The 23721-nt window shown below is 44.5% G+C and overlaps 1 protein-coding gene across 3 annotated transcripts in view; it reads left to right on the plus strand.

Moving 5' to 3' along the window:
* Positions 1–23721, plus strand: part of LOC119161006 (uncharacterized) — a 131457-nt gene extending 107736 nt beyond the window's left edge. The window contains exons 2-9 of one of the 3 annotated variants that reach the window (XM_037413309.2): positions 3951–4119; positions 7399–7586; positions 12168–12273; positions 17214–17272; positions 19004–19209; positions 20590–20628; positions 22063–22165; positions 23655–23721. In XM_037413309.2, coding sequence (XP_037269206.2) covers positions 3951–4119; positions 7399–7586; positions 12168–12273; positions 17214–17272; positions 19004–19062 — 581 coding nt within the window. In that variant the 3' untranslated portion in view covers positions 19063–19209; positions 20590–20628; positions 22063–22165; positions 23655–23721. The remainder of the gene's footprint in view (positions 1–3950; positions 4120–7398; positions 7587–12167; positions 12274–17213; positions 17273–19003; positions 19210–20589; positions 20629–22062; positions 22166–23654) is intronic. The other 2 variants (XM_037413308.2, XM_037413310.2) reach the window with 2 other exon arrangements.

Raw genomic sequence — 23721 nt, forward strand, 5'->3', positions numbered from 1 at the left:
CCGGCAGCGCTTTAGAAGGCGAAAGCACTACTGGCTTTCACCATTTCGCCTCGTCCTATGGAGTAAAAAAAAAAAAAAAATGCGTTCGTCCATGACGACTCGATCTTCTTCTTTTCTTTCCTTCTCACTCTATTGTGTTGGTCGGTGGCTTTGCGCCGGCTCCTGAATCTAGTGCCCTGGAAGCCCTGTTCACCGCCGGCATCGGGCGCACCTTCGACGGAGCGACGATTTCATCCGGTGATATCATAGTGACGTCACGATTACATCGCAAATTTTGGCGAACTGTGCCTTCGTCATGACGTCGTATGTCGACGCCATCACAGTGATTTCGCGCACCGCTCGTGCCGAGCCCGAGCCCGCGGTAACTTTTCGTTCACTTTCGAAGAGGCGTCTATATGATTGATTGATATGTGGGGTTTAACGTCCCAAAAGCCACAATATGACTATGGGAGACGCCGTAGTGCAAGGCTCCGGAAATTTTGACCACCTGCGGATCTTTAACGTGCTCCCAAAGCTGAGCCCACGGGCCTACAGCATTTTCGCCTGCATCGAAAATGCAGCCGTCACTGCCGGGATTTCATCTCGCGACCTATGCCGGTCAGCAGCCGAGTACTTTAGCCACTAGACCACCGCGGCGGGGCTAAGATGCGTCTGTAGGCTTTCCGCCTTAGTAATGCCAACCTGACGAAACTCCCAACAAGTATGGGAGTACCGAACGATCTCTGTACGCGAAGTGTTGGAAGCAGCTTTCAAATCGTGAGCTGGTCTGATGTTCGAGGCTGTTTTGCTACGTGAACATGCCGGTATCAAGGTTGACAGAGTTACTGAGACAAGAAGCTGCGCATGCAAGCTTCGCTGCCGAAAAGCGTGGCTCGTGTAAAAGTGCGAAAATATTCGCCTAACCGCGACACACTATGTCGCAACACGACAAGTGAAAAGGTGCTCCGTGAGTGCTCTCGCTTGATACCTAACGCGAACCTTGATGGTGCCTGCAGTATACTCCGGCGCAAACCCCATCGATGTCATTTTTAAGAGCATTTCTCGGTAGTTATATATATATATATATATATATATATATATATATATATATATATATATATATATATATATATATATATATATATATATATATATATATGGAAAGAAGCGTATACTTACGGGTATAGGGGAAGTTATTAGACTGAACTATAATTTACATGTGAAGAAAAAAAGTGGGTGAAAAGATAATTTGCCGTGAGCAAGAACCGAACCTGCGACCTTCTACTAACGCGTTCGATGCTATACCACTGAGCTACTTTCAAGGGAAATAAAGAGCGAACGTGAATTCAATAAGCAAAAAAAAGAAAGGGGGAATTTGACTCGAATTCTCTAGATTGCATATATATATATATATATATATATATATATATATATATATATATATATATATATATATATATATATATATATATATATATATATATATATATATATATATATATATATATATATATATATATATAATGTTACCACATATGTAATTTAGGTATGTGCACCTGTGTAGCGGAGAACAGGGTGGTGGCAGAAGAAGAGGACGCTCGGTTGGTGGCAAGAGCTCGCTGGTGCGCGTTCACTGCTGTATACCGTCAAGTCGACCGTTACGTCGGCTCTGCATGAAACCCTCTCGTAGACGTAACAATATATCGGCTAATTTTTTTTCTCTTCCATAGGTGACCTGTAGTTGGTAAGTGGGAAAGGGTAATGGAAAGGTTTGATAAGAACAGCGTTAAGTGTGTTCGTTTGTACTGACAAAATAAAAATCACAGCATATCCACGGAGTGAATGATGATGAGTGGGCGAAGCTCCGGAGCAAAGCGTGAATCCTCCGTAAATCATGCCTAGTCTATCATCACGTAAAGACGACGAGCACGCGCTGCAGCCGTTTTCCGGGCCCTCCGCAACACCGCCTTGTCTTCGTCGCTCATGCTCGATGCACGCAGCCTGCCGGAGAAAAAAAATTGCCCGCAGCTTCCCTCGGAGGAACACTGAGGAGGATGCGGAGCATATAATTGGTTAACGGGATGTTAAAGTGCGACTTACTTGGGTCGATGGCTAAATTGGTTAACGTGGTTGTGAAATGGGGTGTTAAATTGCGACTTACTTGGGTCGATGGCTAAATTGGTTAACGTGGTTGTGGGAGGGGGTGTTAAATGAGTGAACACGTACACACGTATGCGAAAGGGCGGCGCTGGTCGAAGGGACGTCGATCATTGTGTTTGTGGATTCGTTGGAATTCATTTCACCGCGACCTTGGACGTCGACGCGCCGTACAAACCAACCGACGAGCGGCAACTGAGCGAGCGAGCGCCGACCTTGAGCATATATACAGCTCGACGGCGCATGCACTGTCAGCTGTTGAATGTTCTCGAAGTGCGACGCCACATGCGCGTCCACTGGAGAATCAGGAGAATTGTAGATGTCGAACGCGGTGTGTAGAGGAGGAAGGGTGCACAGATGGTGGAGGAGTGAAGCACGCGCGGTGTGTAGAGGAGGAAGGGATGCACAGATGGTGGAAGAGTGGGCGACGGCGCGACGGCGCATGCGCGCGTCAGCTGTCGAATGTTCGAGAAGCGGTGCGGACGGCGCACTACAAGGCGCGAGTATAAGATGCTTCCGCATCTAAAAAGAAGCGCGCCAAGAGCGAATGTATTTTAACGCAATAGCGAACGCGGCCTCCTATCACACGATGAGCACGCATCTGAATGGAGCGAGCGCCACAGCATCATCTAGTAAGCAATCCAAGTACTAGTAGTGGCCATTTAGTGGGCGCTCCGAGTACTAGCGCTGGCTACTACGGCGGACAAGCCCACACATTAGGGAGCTTCGCCCCCCAAAAAAGTTTGCATCCAATGAGCTTTGTTCGTTTCTGTTTGCTAATAAGCGTAGCAGAAGTGACACCACTGTACTTGATTCACTCAAGTGCTGCCACAGCATGACTGGCGACGATGCATGATATAGCGAAGAAGCTTTGCAACAAACCGTGAGGCCTCTACGGCTGAAAATTATGTTATAGACCGATGGCGAGTGAATTTGCCACCTAAATGATTCGTTCGTGCGTGCCAAAAAGAGGGACACAAAAAAACACGTTGCACTGGTGTGGAAGTCAGAAAAAAACGAGAAAGCAAACTGCTGTACACCATGCCGCTATGGGAGTCTCCTGATGCTTTCTGCTTCGTTTTTTCTTCCCTCCAGCCAGTATACAGGCCAAGCCCTGTATACGTCTAAAGCTGTTTACAAGTTGTGCTAACGAAGGCCGACCTGTTTCCCATCATGGTATACTTGGCGTTCGCTTGGCACCAAAGTCGGCTGCTCTCGATCGCTTGCATGCTTGAGCCGACAAGCTAAGAATAAAAAAAAAAGAGTACGCATTACCCTTTTCAGTGAATCCTGGCTTGCGACGTTTATGACTCTCTTTAAAGGGACGCGTGAACTCGCTTTTTGGTGTCCCACGACCATCCGACGAGAGTATAGTGATCTCCAAGGAGAGTGTCTGTTTAGAAACGATTTCTGTGGAATCCTGCAAAGAGACGTAAAGGCTAACAAAGGGAAAATAATACAACCACCCAATTGTGGCACGAAACCACAAGTAAATCCATACGAAATTCTCGAAGCTTGTTAATTACCAGAAAATTTGTCCTGGTCCGGGGTAAATGGCGTCTCTTGAAATAAAGGTCAGATACGTTACTAGTCAGGACTCTGAAGAGAGAGTCAAATGATTTTCTTTTCTTTTGCTTGGAGTGTAAAAAAGCGTTCCGTGTGTTGCGTTTCCCCTTCTTCAGCACTTGCCGATGGCAAAACTTAATGAAGTCCCTCCCCTACCCCCTCCCTTTCACAGATCATGATACCCCTGCTCGTTCTAAGCCTTCACGCACGCATGGTTTTCAACACGCCTTGTCCCACTCTCGGCGCAGTGCTAAAGCCGGCGCAGGCCAAGTGGCTGCGGTCCACGTCGCGGGTGGACGCGTACCGGCGGTTGCAGCTTCGCTGCAAGCTCAACGGGAACCCGATCCCCTGGGTGCAGTGGTACTTCATGGGCAAGCCCGTCACGCCAAACTCCAGGGTGCACATCGTCACCAAATGGTGAGAAATGCGAGGCATGTCTCAGCCCCGCTTTGACTCGGCATGATTTTCTTCGAGGACGCTGTTCTGAGCTTCGGGAACGCTTGCAGTGCCGCGTGATATTGTCAAAGGACCCCTAAACCACTCTGCATTCAAAGGCTAGTTTTCTTCTTGCCTTCACTATTGTTCCTACAGGCTCCTCCTCGCCACCTATTCCTTTATAAAACACCAAGACACCATCAGCGCTAAGTGTTGATTCTATCAGAATTTCGCGCTCTTCGGCTACACGCAGCTGTCCTCGCTTGCGCATTCGAAAACACACACAAAGAAGTGAGATCAGTTGATCGCGCACATGCAACAACGCTGAATGACTGCTTGGAAAGAGGGGGAAGCAGACAAATTGAGAGTTAAATTTACTCATGACGTCACGCGAATAAACTTCTGATGTCACGAATGGTATGGCAAAGACGGAAAACGCCAGGAAAGAATAACACACTCATCCCTTGTATTATCGGAGGATGTTTAGGGGCCTTTTGAGAGTGGTGATATGTTCTACATGAAGGGCTTCAAGTTTCCACCCCACCCCCCCTGGCAAAGAAGGGCGGTGTTCTAGTAGTTAAGTAGTCCAAGCCGCAACGCAAATTGTGTGTGGCTGAATGTTGCCTTGACTATTCCGATTGACAAGGTTCGGGAAGCGTTAGGACCACTAAACGCGAGTAGAAGACATTTCGCTTCAATCTCAAAATAATCCGCACGTGCCAAGCAAAGATGATCTAGCTGTGAATGGCGCGGTCACTTACGAACGTCACTGTTGGAATACATATTGCTAATTCCAAAGCGCACGCAAGTCAATAGTGGTTTCGTCAAAATAGCCCTCACCTACTCATTTTGGGCAGAATTCAAAAAGCTTTTATGTTCGTCTTCAAAAGAGCATTCTTACGCTAAAATTCTTCGTGAGAAGAAATCCCAGTCACTCCTAATGTATTATTAACGAATGGGGCATGGTCATTGTCAAAGATCAATTACTATATAAAGAAAAAGCGTTGCGCAATCGGCCCTTCGTTTGTAAGTGCTACATTCAATTAAATATTCTTTATTTATCAGAACAAAATACTCTTTTCTTTCTTAACTGGAAGAGAAAGTATGAAAAACTGAAGCAACGTATAGTCTTGTCTGGTTCACAGAAGTTCTAACCCTACCACTTCTATACGTCCTAAAAAAGCTAAAAAGAAGCAGTATAGTTATGCATAGCTCTATAAGAAACATCTGGGTAAGTATATAGTAATAGTGTCCAAGAGATAGCTGCTTATCGAGTGCCATTCTAGAAGGTTCGATCTTGCGATAACCTGATCTGACTCCGCTTAGTTGTAGAACGAACTGACTGTACACCACGTGGAGGTACTCGATATCCCTGATAAATGAACAACAACAAAAAAAGAAGATCGGGTTGCCATTTATGGGCTATTTTACGAATAGGTATTCGTGCCGCCATGTTGGGCTATTATCCTTGCCATTCTGTATCAGTATCTATACCAACTAAAAGAACAGTGCAACGCTAGACGCATCCGCATGAAAGCGGTTAAGTCGATGCATTCGACGTTTCATGACCTTATCAGGTCATCTCGCGATGTATGCCTAAGAAAGATGAAAAAAAAAATCACTGCCACATCCGCAGAATGAATGATGTTAGAGAAGCTTGCTCGTAGGTGCATGGGACGTATCTTGGCGAGACCATTTCTGTAGGACGGCTTGTTAACGAGCCGGTGCCTGATGGGTACGTCGAAGGCAGTATTGTTGGGCACGTTCTCAGCCCAGCACTGCACAGTGTTGGCCACATCGATCGGCACGTATACCGTCCCTTTATTCCGTACCAGCCGCTGCCGTGAGTCTAATGCCTAACACTCATAAATGGCAGACGTGGAGCTATCAGGCTTTTTTCAACGGGGTTGAGAGCAGGCAGATGAGGGGGCTTTGGGGGATATCGGTACCCGAGCGTAACATTCATCGTAGAAACTTGTCACGTGCTGCCATGCCTACGAAGCGAGGAGAGCGAGTGGATATAGTCGCGAGAATCCTTCTCACCCTGCCGGCCTGTCTGACGGCTTTTTTTAAAAAAGACGATAGTCTTTCTTGGGGTACTTCGACGCAAACATTTTAGTCTGTCCATCTGCCTTTCTGTCTGTCTCTACATTTGTCTGTTTGTCCGCAGTAACGATACCCCAAACGGCCAACCCCATCCACAGCACCCACCAATATTGCTCAAGTTTCAGCGTTCAGACTTGTGCGATTGTCAATGAATAAACCATTATTGCACATATCTCAGGCACCATAACAAGTCAATATTTCGTACGTCTGTCTCTATCCTAGAGAAGGCATACATAAGTAATTCTAAGGACCGTAGAGTTTATCACGCTGCGCTGACAATGCAATGCGATGTTCAAAAAGGCAAGTGCTACCACCATCTCGTCTTAGCAATGTGCTGGAAAGCACATTGCTAAGACGAGACGGTGGTAGCACCTGCTTGTCGCTTTGTGTCCTACGCTTTATCGCCTCGAAGACAGGCGCGCATGCCTTCCTTCGTTTGCCAAGATAACTTATAGATAGCGCTCGTGTCTAACGTACCTCGATGCGCTCGTTCGTTTTAGCTGCACGGATCGAGACTCTCTAATGCAGTGCCTCCAGAATACAATTCACCCATTTTCACCCATGTTCATTATCTCCGGACGCAAGACTATCGTCTTTCTATGACATTCGCAGTGAAACATGCAGATACGGGCCATTTTTTCCTCTCCTCCCAGCTCTGTAGCAGCGCGCTCGCGCACGGCCAGACCGACCACCACTGACACCTTCCTCTTTTCCTCTCTTTCACATAACTTTCTCTCCCCCACTATCCATCCCCCATGTGGCGTTGTTCAGGTGATCCTGAGAGAGACAGTCATAACGCCACATATTTTTCTTTTCACTTTCCTTTCTTTCAAAGCCACTTCGAGGAGGCGAGCGCGCGGGCCATCGAAAACCGACGCCTTGGGTGGCGGCGCGCCATCTAGTGAACATTGTCAGAATCACCGGAGGGGTGACCTAGAACGCGACCGCAAAAGTGTACCCACTGGCAACACTGGTGTACACGCCCGCAGCCGCCGTACGACAAGCCGCGAGCAAAAGGAGCAAGCTCCTAAAAGTTGCCCCCCCCCCCCTCCCGTAAAATCGTCCACACTCGCTCCACTTTCTGAGATTGTGCCACCACTTGAGGAGACAAACCTCGATGCATTTGTAATCTGCTTCGTACACACACTCTTGCAGGCGCCGGTCTCGGCTGGAGATCAAGAGCGCCCGGCGGCAGGACTCGGGCCTGTACGAGTGCCGCGCGTGGAACGTGCTACGCAAAGAGCCGTCCACGGTCTCCGTAAGCGTGTCGGTGCGCGACCGCTACCCACCTCCACCGCCCACGCCGGAGCCCACGAGGGCCACGGCGTCCACCACGACCAACGGTAGGCAACACTCTTCTCTGCATGCATTCGCGTGATAGCTGAGGCATATCGGAAGAGCTCGGTTTCAGCGAGCTGCAGGCTGGAGCAGCGTTGCTTGGACCTCGCGCGCACTGCAGCATTCTGCTTTCTTTGTGGCCGTAATGTTGGAGTTCTGTACGCCCCAAAGCCACGATGTGATTGTCAGGCATGCCGTATTGGAGGTCTCCGGAAATTTTTACCACCTGGGGTTCTTTAGCGTGCATCTAAATCGGGCATCTCTAGCATTTCACCTCCGTCGAGCAGACGCCACAGGGGTTCGATGCTGGGACCTTCGGGTCAGCAGTCGAGCATCCCAACCACTTGACCACCGCGTCGGGTCATCGGCGTAGTATAGGAAGCAGGCCTCTCTTATCGATCTTCAATTACGCCTGTCTCTATACAATTCCTCGGGGTCATTAAATGTTCTCTTATAAGGGTATTAAGAACGTACGGTTTCGCAGAGGCAAAATGGCTAACAAGCTGTTCGGCAAGACCGAAAACATGTTTGATGTAAAGAAACGCTGCGACGCCATGAATTTTGCAGCGTAGCCTGGGGTTTAGCAAATTATTTATTGGTTAAGAACGACTACGTTTTATTATCAAGGAATCGATGACGACCAATTTCCGCGTGTGCGATGTTAGGGCACGTCAACGAACCCCAGATGGTTTGTGTTTCCGGAGCCCTCCACCGCGGCATGGCTCATGATCATGGCGTGGTTCTGGCACCCCAGATAGTATTATAAATGACCAATTTTAACGAATATTTTTGCTGCGTCGAAATGACTCAAATACGAGAATAAAGCACCTCAAATTCGGGGCGTGACACGCTGGTATCACCGCGGAGATTTAGGCTTCGATTCGGCCTACATTTAGCCATATGAATATTATCGATAAACCATTAAAATAGCTCGAAACGTACCAGACGTTTACAACGGCACCTACTACAACAACGCTATTTGTTGTTTGTGTTTTTGTAGCTGTTTTGTACGTTTGGCGCTAGTGAAATAATTTAATATTTACCGACTAGCGCAGGCCTCTAGGCCTGCAGAATAAATATAGATTTCCAAACAGATATTTTACGTTTTTAAGTTTCAGGGTTGAGTGATTTCACTGCGGTCTGTTTTATCGCTTAACGCTACACATTAGCGTTATTGAGGTCCTAATCAGAATGTTTAGGGGATTCATGTGTGCTTGAGAGGGGAAGGCCCGAGATCAAAAACATTTTGTTTCAAGAAAGCCGCGGCTCCTAGCTTGTCCATTGAAACCAGAAAAAATACCGATATGCTAAAGCTCTCAGTCGGTTGAACTTTGCTTCAGTTTTATGCTGTCGATGTACAATCTAAATGTGTAGTTTGCACGCCCACATTGCATGCGCACGCAGTGTCAACTCGATCACTTGTGAGCTGTTTCTTGTGTTTTTTTATTATTTTGTCCCTATTTCTTTTAATTTTTTTTCTTCCCAACTTGTTAAAAATTTCAAGCAATGAAGGTTCTCGTACCGAGAAAATCGATGACAAAAAAAAACTAATGCAAAGCGATTCGTTTTTTACAGTTCATTCGTGAGACCGTAAACAGGCATCTGTTAAATTTCGGACTGAGCGGGGTGCGTCGCTTCAACACATTTAGAGAAATTCGGACCTGACATAAGTGGATGTGCATTTGGACGCATTACGGCTGCTCAAACTGTAAGACGAACCGGGAAGCTAATATACCACAATCTGGACTCGTATATACAAACATTCAATCTGATTAGTGTTCTAATAATCTTTGGTTGCCCATATTCGAATATGCACATATAATCAGGCGTTTCTAAGCTTTCTTCTTTTTTGTAAGATTCAAAACAAACAAAAAGAAATATTTTGACGTGTCCTGAAAAAAAAAAGAAACTGCCAGAGATTTAAGGTGAAAATTTCGTCACAGTGCACTTTCATAGGTACGCAAAAGTAAAAAAAAAAAGGTGGTGGAAAGAAAACCACATATGAAGACGGAAAAACCATAAATCGAGCGATACAGGGGACTACACTTTCGCAAAAAGTCCGTTTTTTCTAATTACTTTCTGTCATTCATGTCCTAACGCAACTATTAGGTCGATGTTCGTAAACAGCGGACATGGGAGGGGGGGGATACCTTCCAAAATCAAATATTTTTCGTCTTATCATAACATCAACCGCGCGCGACCTTTACAGCCTCACAATTATGCTGTTGTGCACGACATTCATGCATGCAAACCGCTTCGAGAAACTGCTCAAGTTGCTTCTGTGTCTGCGCCACAGTCATTGCCCGTGCATTTACGTCGCATGAGAGCGCCGTGTAGCATGTCCTTTCGCGACTGCTTCCACAACCGGTGCATGCATCGCCGCACGGCCGAGGCATTACACTGCTCGGCATTGTTAGCCGATTATGCGTCCCGATACGTTCAACACTGCGTGCGTCGCAATAACACTGCACGTAGCGGCTACAGGTTTTTTTTTTAATGTGTTTCAGAACTGAGGACATTTCGTATATGCATAAATCTTGTACATTGTTTCTGAAACACCGTCCTCTTCACACTGCGCTTTAGTTAGTCACTAAACGCCTGTCCGCGCGTAACAGCCTTATCGTTTATGAATCAGCCGCAGTGGCACGTACGGAATTTTCATGCCATCGTTTGCGTACTTAATGGTTCCAATTGGCCAAGTACTGCTAAAAACAGACGACAAAGCAAAAGTATGCGATGCAAATCGAGCACGTTGTCCTCGGAAACTCAAAAAAATAAAAAAAGAAATGTGTGCGACGCAGCGCAGCTTGACACGCAGTCGGCTAACAGTGTGCAGGTGAAGGCAAGGACAAATAAATAAAATGCAGATAGATAAAAATAAAGATTAATAAAATGAAGAGGAGTAGGACGTGTTGCGTGCATTCGCTAAAATTCTTGGTGGAGTGTGCCCGCACTTGACGCCGTTGCAAAAAAAAATAGAAAGGTTGATTCCGTGATGCAAATACGCAATATATATATATATATATATATATATATATATATATATATATATATATATATATATATATATATATATATATATATATATATATATATATATATATATATATATATATGTATATATATATATATATATATATATATATGTATACATTCTAGAGAATTCGAGTCGAATTCCCCCTTTCTTTTTTTTGCTTGTTGAATTCACGTTCGCTCTTTATTTCCGTTGAAAGTGAAGCCCAATTGCCGAATATAATGAAAAAGACCTAGAACGCGTTCCCCGTAAATACCTTAATTTGTTTCTGTGTCAGTTAAGGCGGAACTGCAGAATCATCGTTGGTCACAGTGATCTATGCTGACTTCGATGACCGTCTCGCAATCTGTTCGTGAGACGTCATCGGAATACGGGTATGAGGATACCAGGCAGACTTCTATAACCTATTGTTGAATTCCAATGGTAGATACAGATCAAGTTGTTCTGCTCTGAGCGGAACTATGACATTCCTATGGTAGATTTGATTGATTGATTGATTTGTGGGGTTTAACGTTCCAAAACCGCCATATGATTATGAGAGACGCCGTAGTGGAGTCCAATGGTAGATTTGGAGCGTAAATTGTGTGTTCCAATGGCCTATTGAGAGCAACCGCAGATCACGGATTGCTCCGTGGATCAAGAATTCTCGCTCCGCCGAAATTGGCGGATTTGACCGAAAACTCAAGAGACGTATTCTCTGCGCCCACCGTTCATCCAATCAGCGATAGATGTCAGGAAAACGCATTGCACTCCCTCGCATCTTCTCGTGCTCCCTCGCTAGATTTCCGCTCACCAACAGCTCCCGTCGAGACGCGCGCTTTCCAATCGCAGATTTGGTGATGAGCAATCCCGCTCGGATCTGCGCGCTCCATTCGCAGTCCGGCCCAGCGCTCGCGATCTGCCATTGGAATTCAACATAAGTGGTGTCACGTTTAACGTAAGCCAACGTTAGAACTAATCGAAATCACGGAAAGCTAGAACGACCACTTTGAAAATGGCGCTGAGAGTTCAACATACGGCCACGGCGACGCCACACTCCATAGGAAAGATGCTCAATCAAAGAAAAATAAAACGCCCCAGTAGTCAGGTTCGTACAGGCTAGTTGCACTCTTGCGATGTGATCTGTTCTCAAAATCTTAAAAGCTCGAGCGCGAAGTAACGAGTTCAGAGTTCAGTCACGGCAAAGTCATGTACCAGTGAGAACGCCGCGTGAAAACATTCGCATTTCGTTCAGTCTAGGTTTTCAGTCAATGCACCCTCGAAAGCATCGCCATCGTGGCGCTATACGCGGGCACACTCCACCAAGGCGAGCGCACGTTTGCATTGCGCATAGGAGGTGAGAAAAACGGGGGGGGGGGGGGGGGGGGGGATTAGTGTGTAGGTAAGGAGCGCATGTCCCGCGTGGCCTGTGCACGTGCGCCTGTTGCCGCCTCGAAGATGCTTGCCTGCACCGAGCAAGAAAAAGAGCAAGAGAGCCTGTCGGCGCAGCGCGAGTGCCCACTGACGTTGATTCAAAAACGCGCCCCTTTTGCTGTCGTTCGTGGCGTAATAGACTCTACACTATGGCCCTTGAAAGGACGGCCCTGCCCGCTGGCCTCCTACTGCCTCAACGGAGGGACTTGCATCTTCTACGAGGCCGTCAAGGAGCCCGTCTGCCAGTGAGTGTGTGTTTCTATAGGGTCACCAGAGGGCGACGCTCTGGCAGCCTAAAGAACTGCCAAGGCGTTGCAAGCTGTATCTATTGTGCGTGATGTGTGGGAATGTGTACATTGGCCTAGTTCGGTAATGGTACGAGTCGTAAATTTGTTCATGATTTCAAATCGAAATCAAACCTTTATTTGTCGCAAAAAAATATACACGCATTGGGGTTAGTATATACAGAATGAGGTATACCATAGCACAAAGCTGAAAGGGGACCTCCTACGTATTTACGTACTACCTTCAAGGGGACCTGCAACACTATTTCGGCATGGTCAGAAAACGCTGTCGAGGCTTCTGGGAACACGCGAGCGAAACATCATAGAGTAACGCGCGGCCTGTAATTTACAAATAACTCTCGAATTTCTCGCTCTTCCCTCGACAAATGACGCCATAAACCCGAACGACCGTGCCTTAACCCAACGTCCACGGCCACTGAGCGATTTGAGCAGTAGAGGTTCTTGAAGGAAAAGGGAAGAAATAAGCGCAGTGCCGTTACTGTCTCTCTCTATGGAGGACACCTCCACAGAACCGCGCAAAGAATGGGGGAATGGGAATTAAAGGGACTGCAGAAAAAAAAAAGCAAAAGGCAGGCGATTTGAGCATAATGAGATGAAATCGGGTACCGCGGCCGTCGCGAGATGCCGCTACGTGCCCGCGCTCGTATACCACTCGCGATCACACCGAAAGTAAGCCACGCGTCCGGGGGGAAAAGAAGTGCTCACGGTCATGACGCGCGCTGACCAAAAGACTCGTCATTTTGCCCCCTTGTCATTTCAGTCCGATCCCTGCGTAGCTTTAAGCGCGCTCGCTCCTACGAAAGGAGAAAGAGGGCGCTTGAAGCGCGCTACAAATCGCTGTAACTACGCTCTTGTACTTGAAGGATTCTAAAAATAGTTTTCGATAGTCAGTTCGTGAGGCAATAAACTCCTTAAATGAAGCCATTCGTTGATTACTTGGTAAAGTGTCGCAGGGCCCGTGTAATGAATATGGGTTCTCCACTGCTGGAACACTATATCTTGTTAGCAATATTGATTACCTAATTGGTGAGAATTAATTCACCTGACTGGCCAATGGCTTTCGCAACTAAAGATGGAGCCGTGCGGCAGCCGCCCGGCTCATGACGTCAACCAAGTGTGCGCACCAACTGGCTTTTGAGAACGTAATGCCACTGCCTTCTAAAGCTATATCCGACTGTGGCTGGTAAACTTGTAAGAAAATTATGCAGGCTAACCGAAAGAACTGTCTGACGGACCGTCTGCCACGTAAATTGAACATCGCCATAAATAATTAGATGAAGCATAAAGTTTCATGGCGGGCTTGCACGCGTGTGAACCCGGGTTCAGAAGGCAATAATTCTGTTCAACGCTTACGAAATGCGAATCTGTTTGAAAAATATGAATGCGTTGTATTTCGCGGTACTGAGAATAAAACGCCCTTTGCAGGACATGTGAAGTCGATCTGGAAGATTGTTCCCACCGAAACGATTCCCAAGTTCGCGAAAAATTTCATGCCTAACATGCGTTTCGGGGGCGGCGGAATGCATGTGTCATGGTGCCTAGTGTAAACGCGAAAGAATATACCAACTAAAAGAAAAAAATATATATTACTGACGTTTCGGCACTTCGCACATTGTTTACAATAAAAGCCATCAGAATGGCACAGCGTATTTAAGTACGCCTAAGAACGCGACGTGGATTGGCGTGTCCACGTGGGAGGTAGTGGCCAGAAACTGCACCAAGGTGGCCAATCCTTCTTTGGTGAGGGGTTGCGTTACCGGCGGTGGTCACCGGTGAGGCCGCATCCCAGGCCTCTTTAATGCAATTCCATCATCACGCGGATAACATTTTTTTTTCTAATTCGGTGGGGAACTGCTTGGCACCGGGATTCGAACCACAGACTTCTTGCACACGAGGCTGGTACTCTAACCACTACGCCATCGCTGCAAGAATAAAAATGGGGTGGAGCACATTCGACAATCATTCTCAAATCATGAATGCTAGATTGCCACTATCCCTCAGTAGGAAGGTATATAACAGCTGCATCTTACCTGTAATTACCTACGGAGCAGAAACCTGGAGAATTAAAAAGAGGGTTCAATTTCAGTCGAGGACGACGTAGCGAGAAAATGGAAGGGAAAATGATAGGTGTAAACCTAAGGGACAAGAAGAGAGCAGGGTGTATCAGGGAGCAAACGGATGTTAAGGACGTACATCATAGTCGAAATCGAGAAGGAATGGTAGGGCACGTAGCACGAAGGCAAGATAACCGCTGGTCATTGGGGATAACTAAGGATGATACATGTATTGAGGATCACACACTGGATTCCAAGAGAAGTCAAGCGGGTGAAAGGGAGACAGAAAGTTAGGTGGGCAGATGAGATAAGGAAGTTTGCGGGTATAATGTGGCAGCAGCAAGCACAGGACCGAGTAGACTGGCGGAACATGGGGGAGGCCTGTGTCCTGCAGTGGGCGTAGTCAGGCTGATGATGATGATTAAGTACATGACTTGAAGCGAGAGTACGTTGCTGTTTAGCGTATGCGCAGTCATCTATGGTGCCGTTCGAGACGCTGACGAGCGCTAGAAAGACTCCACGCCGAGGGTACCCAAACAATGTTTTAAGGAAGGATACAACCTAAAATAAATCTCCGCGCTTACGCATCACTTGAATGTCAAAGGAGATCCTGTGTGATTTTTTTAGTTCGCATCTGCAAGGTGTGACATAAATCGGTAGCAACGGGCGAGAGAGCGTCTGCGCGTCTCGGTCGTGCGGCATCAGCGTTCTAAAAAGTGGCTTCAAAGAAATAGCGCATGTTCAAGCGGGTAGCGCGAAGGAACAACGACACCAGCGATGATGATGATGAAAACATTTTATTATGAAAATTCAAAGAAAACGGAGATGGTCCCTGTTCCAGGACTCCTAAGGTAGCCTCTGCGATAGCCCAGGCCCTAAGGGCCCGGAAGACCTCGGGGGCGCCGTCGCGAAGGGTGCGCCTTCCCACTGCTCTGGGGTACGGGTGGACCGAAGGATTGGAAAGAGGGGAGGAAAGTAAGCGGCGGAGACACAAGCGAGGAAAAATTAAAAGTACACGAGATGCTTGTGTCGTAGTTGCTTTGCGCTACCTGGATGTTTTAACAAACTAGCCCAGCTATCCGCTATGGTTATAGGTGTTCTTCAGTGCTCATTATCGTCGCCTTAAGATTTGACAAAGTTTCAAAGAAGTTCACACCTCTGCTCGCTTTTTATGGGGCCTCTTGTCGGCTTGAACATTTCAAACGAACAAGCGCCTGCGTGGCGCAAAAGCGGTCCAAGTTTAAAAGATAATGCCGTCTTTTCGCGTTACTTGAGCACACTATTCTGCACTTTTATACCACCAATAGTTTTAAATATCATTGCTTCGTATGAGCGGGACAACATATAGCAGAGGTTTCACAAAGTTGTCAATATTGATCGGCACAGCTTTCTCAAATCAGTCTATTAAAAGACAAGGCAAACGAATGACTTCGGGTAAAATCTGAGGCGACGGTACAGTTATACGAGTGCTGAACGAGGTTCCTATTCCCAATACATGTAGTGTAACGTGAGCTCCTGCCGTGAACCCAAAGTCCGTGGTCATTGGCTGATTTGAGCATCGTGAAGCACGGCCTCCGAGATGGCCACCATCTCGAAGGCCATGTCGATAGCTTTATAGTTAACGCGGCCGCCACAAGATGCTGCGCGCGCCCTCGAGCACACCCTCGCGGTCACGTTAGAAGTAAGCCGCGCGTTCGATGAAAGAAAAGGAAGCGCTCAAGGTCACGACGCGCACCGACAAAGAGACGTCCCTTCTTTTCTCCTTGTCATACCTCGCTTCCAGCCCCTAACCACCCCGCGTAGCTTTAAGCGCGCTCGCACGCACGAAAGGAGGGAGAGACCACTTAATGCGTGCAACAAATCTCTGCAACTCCGCTCGTATTTGAGCGATTCAAAAAATTCTTCCGGTAGTCGGTTTGTGAAGCAACAAGCTTCTTAAATGAAACCATTTGATTATTTTTTACTTTGAAAGGTGTTGCAGGGCCCCTTTAAAATATTTTCTAGATGCATAGGTGTTGCGTGGCGCCTCCTGCCTATCGTCTTATTATATAGCTGGTAACTGTGGGCACAATACAGCAACACAGTACAATGCGATTGCAGTGTTGTACCATTGCTCCGGCTTTAAAGGCAGTAAACTCTGCCACTATAGTTTTGAGTAGTGGAGCAGAGCAACCTTTCGCAAATGTTTTTCAAGGACTGCTAAGCATGTTTTGGTAAATTACATCATCAGAGCTAGTTGGTGGCTTATTGTCAAAAAACTAGATCATTAGTATAACAAGTGGCAATTTTAGGGTGGTATCAGAGTGGTTTATGCAAGAAAGCTTTAAGCAAACTCGATGTGGGCCTTCAAGCTTTTCTTCTGACAGTTTTGTGTATTATTACTGCTGTATATAAACAATACAGATGTGAAAATCGTTATCACTGGTCACTTTTCAACCCAAGGATATTGTTACCAGTGCAAAGTGGATTTATAATTAGTCATGAAGCTACACAGAAAATGGCTGTAATCATTCATTGAACGGATAAGCACACAAACTTGCCTAATGAATGACTCCAGATAGACACAATGTCAAAATTTGTGTTTAAAATGTGTGCACTTTTTCTTTGCTACAGTAGTGAAGATGTGCTTATATTGTTTCATCATCTGATAGGCAATGCTACATTGTATATACATAACTATGAATAACCAACGTGAATAGCTATACGTCTCAAGGAGAAGATAAAAACTTGTAGCATATAGACGAGTAACCTTTTGTATCAGTGATGCAGTTTATTTATCAGCATGGTTTATCCTTTACTGACATTCTGCTTGTTCTTTACTTTCAGATGTGCAGAAGGATTTATCGGGCAGCGTTGCGAAAACAAAGACACTGCGTCGCTGAAAAGTGAGTTCACGCCTTTCTTTACCATTGTTCATTATAAATCATTGATGTTTGTGGTGTGTCCAATAGCAGAGCATGTAATAACAGATTTGGCTACACCCATGCAAGCACAGGAATTTCGTTTTCTGCTTGAAAAAAAAAAGTACAATTTTCTTTAGGCTGAATTGTTTTTTGAGTGGCTATCAGTAAATGCTCTTATCAGTTATATGCACAAATCTTCATTCAGCAAGCATTTCTTGGTGTTCTGTAAAGGTAAAAAAGACTAATAACATCTGTAAATGCTGTCTTTTTTTATTCTAACAAACACTCAATTTGCCTGTTAACCACTTAGATACTGAAGGTGAGTGAGGCACAAGCTAGAGAGAAAAGCAGCAGAATGTAGCATTCACGTAGGAAGCTTAAAGCTTAGCTAGGTGCTTTGTCCTTTTCTGCTTTAATGGCTACGTTGCCTTCTTAGAAGTGCTCTGCTCATATGTAGTTATTTTATACATATGCATGCTATAGCAATCCTGTTTTTTTTCCTCACGCATGCTCACACTGGAGTTTGAGTTGTTCACATTTTTCTCTATATCTCAACCACTGACATATACACTCTAAAATAAGAGCGAGTAAAACAGGTTTCTTTTTGTCCCACAACAATAATCGTCATCTATATTGCGTTCCATCCTTGCGCTATCACCCCGCGCCCGGTACATTCCGGTCACGATTGACATGCCCATTATCAGGGTTACATTGCATTCTCGATAGGAAAGTGGCCAGTGCCGAGTTTTCAAGAAAGGAAGCGCACGCAAGCCTGATGACGATTATTTTTTGTGGGACAAAAAGACACCCTTTTAACTCGATATTTTTTTAGAGTGTAAGCAATGTTACCTATGTATGACTGTAAGAAAGCAATGAGATTATTTAACAGTTATGAGCTCTCTGATCACATATGCTGCCAAACTGCTCTTGAAGCACCATTTTTCCAAAGGGCAATGGGAAAAAAAAAAGATCAGATGCACCTGTACAAAAAACGTCCAGTTTATATGTCCTCTTCGATGTGCCCAAAGATTTACTGTATGAATACATTACAAGTGCATTCACATCAGTCTGTTGCTGCATTTAAGCCACTGAACATGTACCTATGCTTTTTTTGTCTCATATAATTATTTTAATGATGATGAATTAAAAATGCGCAACCACGGTTACTGACTGCATAGTGCTGAAAACACAAAATGCAATGCAAACGACAGGGATTAATGCAGTTTAAGTTTGATGTGTGTGTTACACATCTGTGTTACAAAACCTGTGTTACAAAAAAAAATGGATATACAGAAGGTGTTTTCACACAAGATGATTTTCTTACAACTGTGCTCAGTTTTACATACTATACACGAAAAATATACATATACCAGGCGATATACCATTTATGAAAACTAATTTTTTTCCCCATCTTTGGATTGCTTTGGGTGCTTTAGAGCATGCTGTGTGGCAGCGTCTAATGGGTGACAGAGCACTCTTACTCCGTACCGCTTTTATCAGTCTGCGGTTACTTGAAGAAGATACATCTCGGAGTGCCACATAGCCTGTCCCCATAGATGCTTTCCTTTCCTTGCGTGCTTTGTGCTCGCACTGTGGACATGTGTTGTCTTTTTTGTGTTTGTTTTGTGTAGCAGTATCTATAGTGCTTGCTTTTGAAGCCAAATGTGATCCACTTCATTTCTGCGTGCCTCACTGTGATTCCCTTTTCCCCAGCAGCGCCTCCTGAATTCGATACGACGATCCAAATGATGCAGTCCTACTGGGTCCGATAGGCATCGCCTGCTCTAGGAAACTATTTATACATATATATATATATAAGTATATATATGAGATGGTGTGTGTACATAGACTATTTAAAACAAGCAACAAAAGATTCACTGGAGAAGAAGAGCCAACGAAAAATCAAAACGCTTCGAAATGTAGGTCGCTTTCTTTTTATGTTTCGTCTGCGCTTTTGTTGAGTGCCTTGCTTTGCAAACATCACTTGTTTTCTTGTTTTGTCGATTATGCTAAGTTATGTTATTGAGCATGCCACAAAATCTAGGTAGAATGACAGAGCTGGATAGATACATAGATTTGTGAGGTTTAACGGACTGACAGAGCTACGAGCATCATTCTGCAGGGGCACACAAATGCCAGGATACAAAGACTTCCATGCAGTTTTCTTTATTTCGTCCATCCTGAGACATCAGAGCTAACAAAGAGAGCACTCAAATCTAAGCTAGCACTCACGTAATGCCCGGTATGTACATAAACAGTAAATCCTGCTAATTTAAATTGCTAAGTTAAAGCATGTTCTCACTGATTATGACTATCACAACAGGGCAATGCCCACTCAGAAGGCTGGCGATGTTATGACAATAGTGCAAACCTTGGACAGTGTGCAACAAATTGAAACATCACTAAATAAATGTTCTATGTACTGTGTTTAAGCAGGACATTTTACATCATTTTCTACAATTATAAATTTTCAAATGGCAGAAATTCATGCTTGCTTTTGTAATCTGCACAGTGAACAGCTGTGTGGGGCACAATGTTGTATCATGTTCAAAACTTGGTTCCTTAAATGCCAAGGGTTAATGTACGCGTGAATGTCCTGTTCTGCCTCATGATTGAGTTCAGTTGAATAAATGTGGTAATAATTTATGTTAGGCAAACTAATTGGCCTCAGTGATTACTTGTGTGCACTGGCATTACAGTGAAGCAGTATGGATTCAAAGCTGCAGCCATGAGACTGATACTTCTCTCTTTACGCCAGCCCTTTTTTTTTGTTGTTGTTGAGTTTTCTTTGCATCATGCTATTTAATGTTCCATATACTACTCAAACAGTCTATTGGAAAAAGAATCATGTCTAGCACTCAATGTAGTACATATAAAGCCAATACAGGTAACCTCCATTAATAATATGCCATTGTGCCTTAAGGTTTTCATCTTCTATAAGCCACTTTCTAACTAAGTAAGTGCCGTCCTTCGCATAACACAACTTTTAAACAAGAAACGGTATATGTCACTGTGACTGCAAGTTCCCACACATCCCTGCTGCTTTATTACTTCTCTAATACAGCACATTTTTGCAGCATTTTGTTTTTGTATACAATGACAATAGAGAATTATATACAAGGCATTTATTTTCCACAAGCTTATATTTGGCTAATGAAAGCAAGGAACATTGGTACAAGCTGTGAAGACTCAGTCGTTTGTTATCAAAACATATGTGTATTCGATGTGCTCTGCCAACTGTGATTGCTCACGCTAATTGTGCTTCTTTGTTTGTGCCTGCCGCCGTTTCCTTCGGAAAGGAACAGATGTGGAAGCAATGATTGAACCATAAGCATTGTGTAAGTGATATTTGGCGTACATGTTAAGCATGCTTCACTTATCAAATCTCACACTGATTCAGACATTGTGAAAATAGAGGGCTTGTGTGAGACCCAAGTGTGCTGCAATGTGAAACCAGCAGGCCTGAAAATTTTATGCAGTAAAGCTAAATGATGCTGCTAACTGCGATCAGGCAGTATATTACTGTCTTAGAACCTATCAAGTGGGCTGAATATGTCCAAGCTGAGATCTACAAAAAGTTAAAAACATAAAAGCATTGGTGCATGTCTTTTCCGTTGCCTTGGTTAAGGGGAAGTTATTAGGCCAATTGTAATGCAAATGTGAAGAAAGAAAAGATATGCGGTGAAATTAGGATCCGGAACGAACACACGGCACCCGAAATTTTTTACTTAACCGGACTGGTGCTGACCGGCCCTCCAAATTATCCACTCAGACGTACATTAAAAAGTACGGGACCGCAGAATATTTTGAATTAAGTGGGATTTAGAAATAACCAAGTTTGAATTAACGAGATTTGAATTAATGAGCATTTTGATAACAGAAACAAAAATCCCAAAGGTAACAGAATAAAAAAATGGAATGAGGTTGGCATTCTGTTTCTTTACTTTTTATTTTTCAAGCCCAATTAAAAACTGATTTTTGAACTGTTTGTTAGAATTTTTCTCATTACATGCTCACAAAATCAAACATTTGCGAACTCCTTTACCAATAAGTACGAACTTGGCAATGCAGTTGAACACCTTTATAAGAGACATACACTGGGCAGCCATTCTTGTCCTTTATAAAAGGTGTCTGTTATAAGCAGGGCATCACGTATGCATTTGCTTATCAACCCCAATTTCAATGTGTGCAGCCACACTGGTGTCTTTTATATCCAAGTGTGTGTTACATCAGTGGCTCTTATAAAGGGGTTGCACTGTACAGCACTCAACTATATTTACCATGTTTGAATATTATAGTTTTATTAATATAGTGGGATTCCTGATGATGGTTTATGTCCTGCTTAAAACAACAGAACATTTGCATTCCTTTGGCATGCTGCTGAAAGAAGGGGGACTATAGTTTTGCCTCCATCTGCTACCTGGTGTTTCCCTGAAGCATATGGAAGTACGGATAAATTAGTTAAATCTGTGCTCAATATAAACATTGAACCAAAAGTAATTTTTTTCTTAAGGCATACTCCGAATGGTACTATAGAGTGCTGAACTAATATTGACAGGGGAAAAAAAAAAGTAATACGAAGAAGTGCCCTTGGGGCACCGATAAACCTCTCCACACTACATATAAAGCATTAATAAATATTCTGAGTATGTCACATGCAACATGGTACATCAATATGTTTAATAATATGGGATATTGTTAAGATATAACCTTAATTCATAATTTTGCAGGTATGGCACTATATGCATTTTTTCCCTTTTTTTTATTCACAGCCTTACAGGCAGGGAGTCATGATTATATAGTATTTGTGGCCATTGTTACGGGGGTGGTGCTATTCCTGGAAAACTGCTTCCTCATCGCCTGGACTGCCAAAAGGTAGAAATTTTTTTTTCTGTCTTTCTCACGATCTTTGTCTTCAGTCGGTAGTCTAATTGCTCACTGAATAAATAAGAGTCTGATCTGCTGTGTGCCGAGTGCTACCAACATTGTCACCTAGCCACTACCACCATCATATAAAACTGAAGTTATCTTTAGCGACACCTGAAATCGCTATTTGCACCTTAAACAGTTGGCGAACAAGTTGGAATGCAAAAACCAGCTAAAACAGCATGCACATTGAGTCCTTGATGATTAATTAATATGTGGGTTTTAATGTCCCGAAACCACCATATGATTATGAGAGACGCCGCAGTGGAGGACATCGCAAATTTCCACCACCTGGGGTTCTTTAACATGCACCCAAATCTGAGCACACGGGCCTACAGCATTTTCCCCTCCATCGAAAATGCAGCTGCCACAGCCGGGATTCGATCCCACAACCTGCGAGTCAGCAGCCGAGTACCTTAGCCATAAGACCACCGCGGCGGGGTGCACACTGAGTCCTTTCTCGAGCATTTTCAGAAAAAGCTAATTAAAGGCACAGAAGGCTTTGTCAGCATCACCATGCTATTTTGCTATGACTAGTTCTGCAATCACGTGTAAAGCAAAAAATACTTCGTCAGAGAGTAAATTTATCGCTTTGTTTTTATGCCATAAAACTTGTGTATGAAAATGAGTTCTGCGAAAACCTGCAAGGTGGCGAAAGGGTTATGAAAGGGAAAATAGACAACCACCTATTTGTAGCACGAAGCCGCAAGGAAATTTATATGAATTTTTTGGAAAGAAAAAGCTTCTTATTGTAGTTACCCGAAAATTCATCCTGGTCCGAGGTTTAAACTGCGAACCTTTTCTTTCAGAGAAATCTGTACTTGTGGCTTCCTGCTACAAATTCTCTTCCTTGACCTCTCATTCGGCCACCTTGCGGCCTTCAGAACAACTCATTTGCATTGCTAGTGTCCATGTTCTTCAAGTTGTCAATGAATTTGCCCTCACGCTGGCAATCGTTAGCTGCCTGGTTATCTCAATTGGTAGAGTGACCACCCCAGAGAAGTGTTGGTCCGGGTTTGAACCCCGCACCAGGACAAATTTTTCAGCTTCCAAGAAGCTTTTCTTTCTCAGAAATCCATATGGATTTCCTTGTGGCTTCAAGCTACAAATGTGTGATTGTCTATTTTCCCTTTCAGTATCCGTGTATATGCACTACAATTTGCACACGGCTAAATGTACCCATAGTGGTTTATACATTGGTCTACGCTTCCCAATTTTCACAAAAATGCACTTGGCAATTGAAGTGTAGATGTTGATTGCGCTCATATCTTCACTGTGAACTGACTGCGCCATAGTAGCAAGATTTACAGCCAAATTGAACATTGATAGTACAGTGTCACTGAAATACGCTAAGTTAAATAAGAAACGCACTTATATTAAAGTACAAGCCTTGTATACATTGTCTTGCCTCAACCGAGTGTGCTTTCATTCTCTTCAGGCACACGAACTCACAAGAAGACAAGGCTATCGGCCACATCTGAGCAGACACCCAAGTGTACCCAGAA

This window comes from Rhipicephalus microplus, chromosome X (genome assembly GCF_043290135.1).
Source record: "Rhipicephalus microplus isolate Deutch F79 chromosome X, USDA_Rmic, whole genome shotgun sequence".
In the NCBI taxonomy this organism is placed as follows: Eukaryota; Metazoa; Arthropoda; class Arachnida; order Ixodida; family Ixodidae; genus Rhipicephalus; species Rhipicephalus microplus.